Below are 13,639 nucleotides of genomic sequence, written 5' to 3' on the forward strand. Positions count from 1 at the left end.
CTAAGCTTACTGACTTAATGAGTTACAATTGATTTTTTTTTTCTTCCTAAAATCTTTGAATTTCTTAATCAATAAGTAAAATAAAGAATTATTTAAGTCAAGTATCAATGTATGATGATTAAAATTTTAAAATTAAAAGATTTTTTCTTTTCTTTTCATGATTTTGTGAAAATATGATTCCAACACTACTTGCTTTTTTTTTTTGGAAGAAAAGATTACTTATACCGTCAAAAAAAAAAAGGTTACACATATATAATGATAAATTAAAACCTGACAAACTTTTCTTATGAAGCTAATGAGTATGGGAACATTTATGAAAATATAGTTGATACTTGTTAATTTGTTATTATTATTTTTTTTTCATGCTCATTATTTTTTAGCATTTATTTTGTTAGTTACATATATATAATGCTGTAAAAACTCAAGATATTTTAGAGTTCTTTAAATTTTTGTTATAATTTATAAGATGTTTTAAATTTTATTATCTGAATATTAACTATAAATGATTTACCTTTAAAATTTTAATTTTATTTTCTTTGATTTACTTCAAGTCATGTTGCCTAGGCTCCAGCCGTATAGGATCAGAACCGGATCCACTCGGACTTTGTGGGCCGTTGGATCCGTTCCAATCAACCTTCTCGACCCGCAGTTCTTAAAACAACTGAGGCTATGATATGGTACGCAGAGGCCCATTGAAAGAAACTACATCCCTACTTCACACACTACACGTAACCCATCATGGTATCGTGTGAATCAGGTTCGCGTTACCGTCTTTCCCATGTTCGTACCACCTCCTTCTCTCTCTCTCCAACACACACCCATTAACCCATACACACAACACACATACCCACCCAAGTCACGACCGTCAATTCTTTTACAGCCTCTCTCTTCCATTGGGTCAAATTTTCAATCTTCTTGAAATTTTTCGTACTCCGTCTTACTGATCATCGGTCCCGACTTCAAATTTAAATTCGTCTTGCAAGGTACGTGTTTGATAGAGTTTATCAGTTCTCAATTCTCATCTCTCATTTATGGCAAATGGGCTTTGTGAATAAGCAGTTGTAGCAAATTACCACCTACCCATTATTCCATATTTCGTTAATATGTATTGATATTTTGTATTGAATGTGATTTAGTAGGTAGAACCTGTTTGTGGGTGTTGATGTTCTTGAGCGTTTTGTGTGTGGGTGCTGATGTTCTTGAGCGTTTTGTGTGTGTGTGTGTGATTTGTTTGCATAGATTTTTTGGATGATCATCTAATTGGAGGGTGGCCCAATTGATGTGGGTTTAAGTCCTCTGGCTGTCAATGTTTGGTTAGAGGTGTTCTTGCCGGTGAAGATTTGAGCTTTTTGCTTTGATTATGGTTTGTGGATTAAATGATTAGAATCTGTTATTGATTCTCTTTTTGTATGCGTGGGATCTTTGCAGTTGAAAGAGATGGGTTAAACTTTGCGTTCGTTGGTGATTGGGTTACTCGCAAAACAATGTAGATTACACATGTTTTAGCTTATGGAATATAGGGCCTTCTGGATAGAAAGTATAGTTTTAGCTTTAATTTGGTCAAGATTTGATAAAGATTTTATATTTAATGTTTTCTGATGGATATAAGCTTGCAATGTAACTCCAGTGAACGAGATTCTGTCTTTGTAACTTTTCTTGATCGGAGAAATATAAATGAAAGGAAATGATTAGAAATGCAAAGAGAAGCAAAATCTGAAAAGGAAAGATGATAAGGAGAAACCAACTGAAGCCTGCATAAAGTTGCAGCTTTTAAGCTCAAGTATTGAGTGTTCCATCCCGTTAGAGCTCTGATCATCCCCTTTCTGTACACAAACTCGAGTTAGGAATGATGCAGCAGTAATTCATACCTTCCTGATATTATTATTGCTTTCAAATCTCTCATGTCAGCCACTAAGCAACTTGATGACAGAATTTGGCATGGCTATTGGTCTATGAGGGTAATAATTCTTCAATGCAGTATGTTTTATGCTTCAAGGTACAGGTCAGAAGGTCCTACTCCTAAATACATAGCCCAAACCCATTGGCTATCATTGCTTCCAAATGTCTCATGTTTCAAAATAGATCCCCTTGACTGCTCACCATGATTTTAAACATTTGTATGGGGCTGCTTTCTGAAACTGGCCCTTAAGTTTGGCTCACTATGGGTTTTTGGGTCATTTGTGTACTCTATCACCTTTACCCGTTTGATGATTAGTAAGTTACACAAGCATTCAGTGGGTGGTGAACCCACAATCTTACCCTCCATTCCATTCTTGTAGGTGAAAGAAGTATCATTTAATTTGGAGCTCACTGACAGAATGCAAGCACTAAATTGTGATTTGCTTGAATCAACATTGATGTTCACAATTTTTAGATTTAAATGAGGACATTTTTTATTAAAAGAAGGAAAAAAATAGTTTCAAGTGAAGATGGAATTTTTTATTAAATATCTGAAATTAATGTCCAAAATGACCATTTTCTAAATTAAATGGCTATCACAAGATAGTTTGTTAACTTTTTTGTTTTTGTTTCACTTTATAATATTTATTTATTTTTGTTTGATTTGGTTTCAATTGCTCTAAGTTCCTTGGAGAGAAAGAAACGGAGATTTTCTTTTGTATGGGAAAAGAATGCCGGATATGAGAAGTGGAGTTCGGCGATCAAAGAGGGTGAATAATGTCCAGGAGAATCCTTCTGTTGTGGTTACAACTGTTAGGCCTGGCACAGGAAAAGGTAAAGGCTCCAAAGCCTCAGTTCTGAAATCAACACTGAAATCCAATTACCCCAGCATTCTTTTATCCCAATCCAGGCCTGGCTGGTAGAGGCAGAGGTAGAGGAGTTAGAGCTATGGATCAAGAAAATGCCAAACCTCTTGGTGCTGGAGCTGGAGCTGGTGGCCTTGGACGTGGGGGTTTGGACTTGCTAAAAAAAGAGGTTGTTGCCATTCAGGATGAGCAGTTGGTTCAGAAATGTGCAGAAAAATTAAATGCTGAGGCGGAGGGGAGCACAAGTCCACTTCCTGAAAGGGTACTTATCTTAATGCCTTTCTGCTTTCGATTAGCAGACTTATAAATCGCTAAAGCTATCTTTTTTATTAGGTCTTTACCTATCATTGATAATTTCTATATGCCAATATACTTATATGCAATCATATTTGTTTTCACTTTTTTTTGTTGCTGTGAAGTAATTGAAATTTCATTAAAAGCAAAAAGCATTACCTAACATAGAGAGTATATAGGAGAAATACCTACGTAGTACGAGAAAAAAGAACAAGAAAATTATGAAAACCAAGCTCCCAGAGAGCTACAAACACAGCTGTCCAAGTATAAAGAGTAAAAAAGAAAATGGACTCAAACTCCGCCAAAGACCTCTTATGGTCCTCATCATTTCTTTCCCTCAAAACTTCTGTATAAAAAAGAGGATTTAAAAAAAAAAAAAAATCTGCATTATGTATAATTTGTAAGTTTATCTGGTTTATCATTAGTAACATCAAGAGAAATAGCAAAACAATCTGTGTAACCCTTTACATGACCTGACTAGGCAACAATTTTTGTCAATCTTATGTGGTAAACATCTGTCGCTAGCTTGAAATGGTAGATTTCTAATTTCTTATAGGATATCCTTAGTAGCTGTGTTGTTTTTCTAAGCTCACCAACTGTGATTAGAGACTTGTCGGAGTGCCACAAGCAGTGTCTTTGTAGACAGGCCTTCTAGATGCTGGTCAATTGACTTCCACAAAATTATAAGACCTCTTAAAACTATGGCATGCGTTACATTTTTACCACAAAAGGTTGTGCTTCATTCCAATACTTGTCAAACTGAAAGTTATCCATTTCATCAGAACATAGAATACAAGGAAGCAAATATATCTATATATTTTAAGTATCATGTTGCCTTTGAATTAGAATTTGAAAGCGGATTTCCTCTCTTATGACTTTAAATTTGTAAATAAGAAAATGAAATTTAGGCTTGTGTTAGAGGATTAGGTTTTTGATTCCTAGATTTTCTCTACTGTTTTTTTTTTCTTTTTAATTTTGGTTCCCTACTTTTGGGGGGGGGAAGAACTTTTTAATGCATTCTTTAAACTTTGGTAAAGGTTGGGAGGAGGGGTGGAACTGTGTATTAGATTAGTCCCCCCAAACTTTTAAAATTGCCCAAAACATTTATGATTTTTTATGAATAGTCCCCCCAAAATTAAATTTTTACTCCCAAAGTTTTTTATTTTTTATTTTTTTTAATTCTTTTCCCCCTACCCTTAAATATCTGGTTTCACCCCTGGTTGGGAGCACCATGGTAGTGGTTGGTGGGTGGCTTCACTCCTTGAATATTGAAGCGTTTGCTGTGTTGGGCCCTATTCGTTCGATCAAAAAGGAGGGGGGGGGGGGGGGGGGGGGACTATTCGTACGATGGTGTTATAGTTTTTATGGAACAAAGTTAAACATTTCTTTCTTGAAAAGTTCCAAGCAATCAGTATACATGCTCTAACTTATCATGTTAATTATATTAAGATGTATTCAAGATATCTCCTTATAGTTAAATTTTTCCTGTGTACTTGGGGACGTTTTACGCTTTTAATGATATTTCAATTACTTAAAAAAAAAAATTAGATGTATTCAAGACATGATATATTTTTGTCATGTGTTTTGTTTAACATAAAATGTACATTTTATGATATGTTCTCGTACTTATAGTAAGATATTAACAACTTTGTGTTACCTTCAACACTTTGTCTCCAGGATTTCATGAATTGAAATGTATCTTTGAAGTAATAATAATTTTCTTTTTTTCTAATTGCCCTTTCAGGTTCAGGTTGGTAACTCCCCTGTGTATAAGTTAGACAGAAAGCTGGGTAAAGGAGGTTTTGGGCAAGTATATGTTGGAAGAAGAGTGACTGGTGGCACAGGGCACGCTGGGTCTGATGCCTCTGAGGTTTATTCTCTTGTGTATCTGTGTAAGTTTACCGAGGAGGTTGGTTCTTCTGCTAATGCATTTTCCTGTACTCTTTTGTAGGTTGCTTTGAAATTTGAGCATCGAAAAAGTAAAGGATGCAATTGTGCTCCTCCTTATGAGTGGCAAGTATACAGGTAAGTTTAATGCTTAGTATTGGTTGAACTATGATGTTTATGATGCAACTAATCTTTCTTTTCAATATCATGAAGCACTCTTAATGGTAGCTACGGACTTCCCTTGGTGTATTATAAAGGTCAACAAGGAGACTACTATATCCTAGTGAGTATTTTGCTGGCTTCTTTTATTTTTAGAAGTATCTGTGTATGAATTTGCTAACTACGATTTGATAAGTGATCATTCCTGATTGTGAATGTAGGTGATGGACATGCTAGGCCCAAGTTTATGGGATGTTTGGAACTCTAACAACCAGATGTAAGAAAAATTCAATGCTTCTTGAAATTACACTCTTCCCAATTTTGAAATTATTTTGTTAAATACGTTGTTCTTACCTCTTTTAATCTTTATACCATGCACAGGTTGTCGGAAGAGATGGTTGCTTGTATAGCAGTGGAGGCAATATCAATTCTAGAGCAACTTCATTATAAAGGGTACGTTGCAACTTTTTCTGTCTTTTTTATTTTTTTATTTTTATTTCTTTTTCAGTGTTTTTTAGGGGTAATTATGTTCATAATTACTTGGTTTCCTCTCCAGTTTTGTGCACGGAGACGTTAAGCCAGAGAACTTTTTGCTTGGTCAGCCTGGAACACCTAATGAAAAGAAGTTGTATCTTGTTGATCTTGGTTTGGGTATGTCTTTTCCATTAGACAAGTTTTAGCAACAGTCAATAGACATCTGGAGATGCTTCTAATGCTTTTTTGTCATAGAAAATTGTGCATAGTCTTGTAATTGGTCTACCATATTTTATTTTTCAGCTTCGAGATGGAAGATTGCATCTTCTGGTCGACATGTTGATTATGACCAAAAGCCTGATGTTTTCAGGTGACTACATGCCTCACTGAAACTATATTTTTTTTTCAGTGGAAGATCAGAGTGTGAATATGGTTCCAAAAAACTCATTTATCTTGTCTTTAGATACTCAACATTGCTTATTTTTCTGGAAATTCTTGTTCAGAGGATATGCTGGCTTAAATAATTCTAAGTGTCATTTTTCTCATGTTAAGTTTCTGTTCTATTAGATAGCATATTTACATTTATGCCTTTTCTAAGACTCAATTTCCTTAAGAGCTGAGGCACGTATAAAGCTATATGCTGAAATAGCCTCATCTTTCTTATGTTTTTGACAGGGGAACGGTTCGTTATGCAAGTGTACATGCTCATTTGGGCAGGACAGGAAGCCGAAGGGATGACTTGGAGTCATTAGCATATACACTAATATTTCTACTTAGAGGGAAACTTCCCTGGCAAGGTTATGTTGTAAGTTCACTTCACTGTTCCACAATTGATGATAATTGCAAATTTGTAGCTTAGACTTCCTAGCATATTCTCTCCTCTTCTCTTCTCTTTCTTTCTCTCTCTATAAAATCATTAATTGAATATTGGGCTGCAGGGAGAGAACAAAGGATTTCTTGTTTGTAAGAAGAAGATGTCAACTTCTCCTGAGATTCTATGTTGCTTGTGTCCTCCTCCTTTTCAACAATTTCTTGAGATGGTGACCAATATGAGATTTGACGAAGAGCCAAATTACTCAGAGCTAATTTCCCTTTTCAATGACAGCATTGGTTCCAATGCTACACTCCGACCCATCAGAACCGATGGAGCTATCAAGGTGGTTTGGTGTTTTTGACATTTGGATCTTCTTTTATGGATAATCTGTTAAATATTTGTTGTTACTCTTTCATGCATTATAGGCGGGTCAAAAAAGGGGGAGATCACTTGTTGAATTAGAAGATGGTGGGCAGCTTAAAAAGAAAGTTCGACTTGGTACTCCAGCCACCCAGTGGATCTCAGTCTATAATTCCAGATCATCAATGAAGCAGAGGTGAATGAGGCTTGAATATTCTGTGTTATGGAAGCTCCCCACCCCCACCTCCCCCCTCTTTTTCTATATTAGCCATGATATCGTTGAGTTTCTAACTAAACATATTGTTTCTACAAAAAATTTTGGTTGAAGCACCAAGATTCAGGGTCTCTGTAGGAAATTATTATTTTTAGCTCATTGTGTCCCCCTTGCTGTAGTTTTTTCAAATACTCAACTTTTCATGGTTTTGGTAATCATTGCCTGCTTAAACTTGAAATGTTTTGGTGGGAAGTGGTCATTAGTTATGGAGGTTTACATCATGTTATATGATTTGGTGTGTGGTCCGGCTTCTTTGACTCTTTATGGAAGGGTAACATATATTTCATTATATTGGAATCAGCTGGATGGAAGGGGGACATATATTCATTATATTGGAATCAGCTGTTATCCTGCTTTTCGTAGGCAATTCGTAGGCAATTCGTAGGCAATCCCATTATAGACTGCTATACAGACTGTCCGCATTACAGTGGGAAAGAGCTTTTAGAAATTGAGCCCATGGCCTCTAGAGATTGAATCCGTGATCACCTTTGACAGTGTACACTAAAATTTTTACTTGATGGCAAGGCCAATAGTAACTGTTAACCTATAACAATCCTTTTCCACTTGTTGGTTGTAGATTCTTTATCTTATCAACAAGTAATCAGACGCCTTTACTGTAGGTATCACTACAATGTTATGGATTCAAGATTACAACAGCACGTGGAGAAAGGAAGAGAAGATGGTTTGTACATTAGCTGTGTAGCTTCATCAGCCAATTTGTGGGCTGTCATTATGGATGCTGGGACAGGTTTCACATCCCAGGTTTATGAATTATCTCCCATGTTCTTGCATAAGGTAGGTATTACTATAACTTGTTATCAATTTTGGAATTTCATATTTGTAAATCACCTATCATCCCAAAAATTTAAGTTGATAGAAAATAGTGAATTTTATTATTTAATTATTATTTTAACACTTTCCCTCAATAAGTGAGGTTCAACCTGTGTAATATTTAATTAAAATAGAAGATTAATTATTAATTATCCTAAAAGTTTAAGCTAATAAAAAATGATGAATTTAATTATTTAATTAAGATTCTAGCAATATTTGTTTATCCGATGGTTTAACAACTTCATTTCTTTTAATTGTTTCATCAGGAGTGGATAATGGAACAGTGGGATAAGAATTACTACATCACTTCAGTGGCTGGCGCATGCAGTGGCAGTGCCTTGGTGGTAATGTCCCAAGGTAATTGACACTGACTTAATTCTTCCCTTTTTTTAGTCGTTTCACTCTATTTCTTTTTGTCCTCATAGTGTTATCTTAAATGGTTAGGTTTCGTAACCATTATTTATTTCATGGGTTAGGCAAATATTATCTGTAGTTATGGGGATCCAGCCACTGAGAGCTGGTGAAGTGCTGGACTTTATTTTGGGCATGATAAGTGAATTTCCTTAGTTGATGCTCCTTTTCGCATTCTGATTCTGATCGGATTGGCTTGCACACACACACACACACACACACACACACACACACACACACATATATATATATATATATATATATATATATATATATATAGATATTCCTTCATGTGCTACTGCTCAGGAGATTATAGGATGTTGAAGGAGTGATAATAAGATATTCAACCTTTTTTTTTTTTTTTTTTTTTAAGTAATGAAAACTTTATTGAAAAAGCGTAAGGTGCCCCTAAGTACACAAGTTGTATACACAAGGAGCTCCCACAAGCCCAAAACCCAAGCAACAATTAATAGGCTGGGTTGGCCTTGTCAAATGAATAATTTTCACTTTGTATTCTCAAGTTTGGTAGTCTTGCTTGTCAATGTTTTCCTTTATATCTATTTATCCAAAAAAAAAAAGAAAGGTTTTTTCCTTTAAAGCTGTCAAGCTATTACTTTTTATTGATTACTCAGTAAGTTTTGGTTGGGAATTTCTATTTTTTCGGTAAGTAATGGGAAACTTTTATAAAAGCATAAGGCGCCCCTAGGTACACCGATATTATACAAAGGAAAGCACTTAACTAGAGTGAGCAAATGAAAAACCTGCAAAACACCAAAAACCCACAATACACCAAAAGCCCTCAAACCCGAGACCCACCCAAAGCGCTCAACGCTAAAAAATGTGAGCCTTGCCTTTCCCACTCCTTGAGAACGCGCCTGTAATTTCATAGTTCATGGAGCATTCTATGTTCAGAAGCTTCCTTCTACCTCTGGAACAAGCACCCTTAATCTCCCGAGAATAATCCTCTTCAATGGATGTTAGGAGAGCCACAGTCTGATCCTCATTCCCCTCACACGAAAACCCCACAGCCGGACAAATATCCTTAACACAAAAAAGAGTCCAAGCCAAAGGAGTGACAGGAGGAAAAATACCTAGAGGGGAAGAAAGATCCCTATCCTCCCCATCATCCCTCACAACCAGCGCTTACGACAAAGCCAGACCTGACGGGCTCATAACACCTCCCTTATCCATCACTATGCAATGACCAACAGAGCCTAAAAATGCAAGCCCCTAGTACGATGAAAACTATATATTCTAAATTGCTGGTGATATGATGTGTCATAGATTACAAGCATTATTCTTTTTTGGCAAATCATTCTAACAGAGGCTTCATATCAATGACCAGGTCTTCATTATCATTTCCCAGCAAGTTTTTTGGAGCAGTTTTTCTGATATATTGCCAATATTACCTTTATTTTTTCTCCATTGAAGGGGTGGCTTACACTCAGCAGTCCTACAAAGTCAGTGATATATTTCCTTTCAAATGGATCAATAAGAAGTGGAAAGAAGGCTTCTCAGTTACCTCCATGACCACTGCAGGTAGCAAATGGGGAATTGTCATGTCCCGAAATGCAGGTTATCCTAATCAGGTAGTTAAATCTTCTATTCTTGTCTTCTATTTTGGATGGAGTACAGCGACAAACACTTACGTCTTCTACTGTATTCTTAGGTTGTTGAACTTGACTTCCTCTATCCAAGTGAAGGGATTCATAGAAGATGGGAAAGTGGATATAGGATCACCTCAACTGCTGCTACAACAGATCAAGCTGCATTCATACTTAGTGCACCACCCAAGAAGAAATCACTAGATGTCGCACAAGAAACTCTGAGGACATCTGCCTTTCCTTCTAATCATGTTAAGGTACATCTGATCCATACATTCAAATTTGTTAGGGAGAGTTCTACATAATATGGAAGGATTATTTCTAATTTATCTTTAAGTTTGAAAATTTGTTTTGTGGTATGGATGGAATTATTGTTGTATCTTTGAAAGTTGACAATTTTTGATACTCTTTCTTGCCTTCCCTTATTTATTTATTTATTTTTAATATTCCGGGTTTAGTAATTCCATTCTAATCAAGATTTGACATTATATGCTATGTTAAAGAAAATACCTATTTGCTGGACTGTCCATTAGATATCGACAGAACTGGAAGTCTTCAAGCTCCACTGTCCCATTCACCTCTTAAAACTTATCATCAGGCTTTTATAGTTATAGTTTTCGAATGTTATTTAATATACTACAAAGGGTTTTGTGGAAAATGCAAATGTTCTTACCTTAAGCTGAAATGTGAACTAGAATAAATTCAACTCTACCGAGGGTGTTACTTGTATTCATAAACCATTCATCTTGTGTCATTAATCATGGTAGAGGATGTTAAGGGGGTCCAGTTTTACATAATAAACTTCTAAAAAAGAATTTTTGTTTGGCTGTACTGGAACTAGGACTGTAATTGAGTTGAACATTGAATATTCAAGCTTGGTTTGTTTAATTTTTTTTTCAAACATGAGCGAGCTCGAGCTTATCCCCAAGTTAGATAATCTGTTCAATATCAAATCATTTATTTTTTGAACAAACTCGAACTTGTTCATGAGCTATTTAATTAACTTATTCATTCTATATATAAAGTAAATGTCGTAATTGTTTAACTTTTTCGTAAATCGATACTAATTGTTACTTAAGTAATATTTTTAATATTTTATGATGACTAATTAGATAAGTTAACTCGAATCTTAAACAATCTAATCTCTAATCCATATGTTTGTCTTGTAGTGTGTATATACATTCATTACACATACAAATATATGCATACATACAAGCCACTCATATATACACAAATACATATATATATATATCAAGTCTGACAATTTCAATAAATCAAGTTATATCTTTTACATTAAAAAGAGATTTCATTTTATCTTTTTAAATACTTAATTAAAAAGTTAAAAGTAATGATATAAAAAATAATAAAAATGACATTACACGAGCTTATACAAGTCGAGTTGAGTTTATACGAGTTCGGCTCGTTTTGTTCAAGCTTGGTTCATTTATTAAACAAACTAAACTCAAGTCGAGTTTATACGAGACGAGCTTGAGTTGTTTAGGAACATCTCTATTCATTTACAGCCCTAACTGGAATTGTGGAATTAGGTTTGATTATTGGATACAAAGTCGCAACTAACAAACTTGCAGGCTATAGAAGTGTATGGTTTCAGCCATTCCTACTTATAGAAAACACACATAATGTGAGATTTACAAAGAGCAAAACTAGGCTTATTCAGGTGCTTCCATTCATGTTAAAAGATATTTTCTACTGTCCGCAGGAGGAAATAAATTCTCAGCTTTTTTGAAGCGTGTGACATATTTTTGGAAGAGAAAACTCATTGAAAATAGTTTTAGCTTTCAACTACATGGGTGCGAGATTGTCTACATAATTCTCCTTGTGAAAGAAACTTGCTTGGATTTACTGCCTTCGATTTTGAACAATCAAATGTTTATTTTAATTATATTCACACGTGGATGTTCGTTTGAACAATTTCAAAATGGCTTGGTAGTAAGTAATCTTTGCTTTTGGCTGTGCAGGAGAAGTGGTCAAAGAATCAATATATTGCATCCATCTGCTATGGCAGAACAGCGTCTTGAAGGGCTTGGAAGAAGAAATTGCACTTGCATATCCCTAGCAGGTACAATATCCCACTCTTATCGCACATGGGATCTTTTAATTTTCATCTGTTATGACTTACAAGGCTCCCAGTTTTGGATTAAATGATGAGTTTGTATTGTGTCGATTGAATCCCAACAATCACTGCTTCTGACACAGCCCCTTGCATCTCTTTGAGTAACCTTTTTGCAACCCTCCGAGACTTTGACCACCACAAACTTTTGAAAGGCCAAACAAATTTCTCCTGAATCCTATTCTAAGCTTAAATTGTTTCCTATCTAAATCAGGAAGGCCATCAAATTCCGAAAAACTGGGAATGTGTAAGAACTTGTGGAGTAGTTATATATAAGCTGACTTTATTTCTGCAGTGGTTATCTCCCATGAGAACAGAATAATCAATAGAAATACTTGAATCTGTAAACTGTTAATGTTATATATGGCCTCTTAGTCATGTTGGATGGAGTTCAGGAGTTAAAACTCATTGACAATTACTTACACCAGTTTGGGATGGTGCTTATACATTGCATTGCATATTGGGAGTTGGTTTGTTCTATCCTTTGCAAAAATTTTAAAAATATAAAGAAAACACTGGCCGGTGGAGGCATGTCACTTCACCTCCATCCTTTTAATTATTGTTTATTAACTTAATTTCAGTGCCTTGTAATAAATTTACATGGACTGGAATAGGATTTTGACCTCATACTCTCTCTTTTATATAGGCTGGGCTTTTGAATGATTCAGAAAGTCTTGGAGTAAGCATAGAAGATGCTTTTTCTTCATGTTGAGTTGCTTGCGCAAAGAAACATGCAGGGAGGAGAAGCTTGAATTGTGCCAGCCTCAATTCTTTTTGGTCATGGGCTGTTCAATTTGGTTCAGTTCCTTATTATTGATGGGGCATATCCCCCGTGTTCTTATTATAGTTTCATACGAATACGATCAGCAGTTTGCAGAAAACTCTTAAGAGACAGCAAGAGTTTGAAAATGATGAGAGAAGTGCTACAGCTCTGTGGGTGGTTTACCTCAAAAAATTTGCCAGGCTTGTATCATTATCAATTATTACTAAATGGTTATAAGAAATCAATTGAATCATCATTTTAAGATTTTCCAGTGAGCTAATTTTGTTATTATTATTATTATTATTATAGCATGCATTTTTGTCTTAAATTCTTCGTAAGAAACCAAATGCTTGACACACAAAATTACATCTTAAGACACATTACAATGAGGAAACAACTTAACTTTTCTAAAAATAATTATACTATCAAATTATAAAAAAATAAAAATAAAGGAAAATCTATTCCTACTTCTATGAGTTGATTTATGCTCTTCAGGTTTTTTATTTTTTTATTTTTATTTTTATTTTTATTATTTTTTTCAACTCATATCTTGCTTACAAAAAAAAAAATCCTCTTATAATATTTTTTTTCTTTTTTAAAAAGGGGAGACTATTTTGAATTGGGGCTTTGCTCCAAAGAAGATTTCTCTCATGGCACAACCATAAACACCGGAAACTAAATAAAAAAGAAAAACCAAATATACACTATTGTGACAAAAGAAGATTGAACTCTATCAATCTACATGATTCTTATGTATTTTTGGAGGATAAAGTTGTAACTTGTATTAATCAGTTAAAAGATAAAGCAGATTGCTCCATCAAAATTACATCACGAATACATTCAGAGATTTCCACTCTACACGATTTTAAACA

The 13,639-nt window shown here is 34.9% G+C and overlaps 1 protein-coding gene across 1 annotated transcript; it reads left to right on the forward strand.

Annotated features, from left to right (window-relative positions):
• The first annotated feature begins 773 nt into the window (after positions 1 to 773).
• Positions 774 to 13,034, forward strand: LOC132165390 (casein kinase 1-like protein HD16). Its single transcript, XM_059575925.2, has 19 exons — positions 774 to 983; positions 2,584 to 2,733; positions 2,810 to 3,027; positions 4,804 to 4,929; positions 5,011 to 5,084; positions 5,160 to 5,229; positions 5,327 to 5,382; positions 5,487 to 5,558; positions 5,662 to 5,756; positions 5,883 to 5,949; positions 6,255 to 6,384; positions 6,518 to 6,736; positions 6,819 to 6,949; positions 7,648 to 7,822; positions 8,125 to 8,215; positions 9,701 to 9,858; positions 9,939 to 10,130; positions 11,853 to 11,953; positions 12,651 to 13,034. Exons 2-18 carry the CDS (start codon positions 2,631 to 2,633, stop codon positions 11,910 to 11,912), a joined length of 2,037 nt encoding a protein of 678 aa, XP_059431908.2. The 5' UTR covers positions 774 to 983; positions 2,584 to 2,630; the 3' UTR covers positions 11,913 to 11,953; positions 12,651 to 13,034.
• Positions 13,035 to 13,639: the final 605 nt, after the last annotated feature.

This window comes from Corylus avellana, chromosome 11 (genome assembly GCF_965113065.1).
Source record: "Corylus avellana chromosome 11, dhCorAvel1.hap1.2, whole genome shotgun sequence".
In the NCBI taxonomy this organism is placed as follows: domain Eukaryota; kingdom Viridiplantae; phylum Streptophyta; class Magnoliopsida; order Fagales; family Betulaceae; genus Corylus; species Corylus avellana.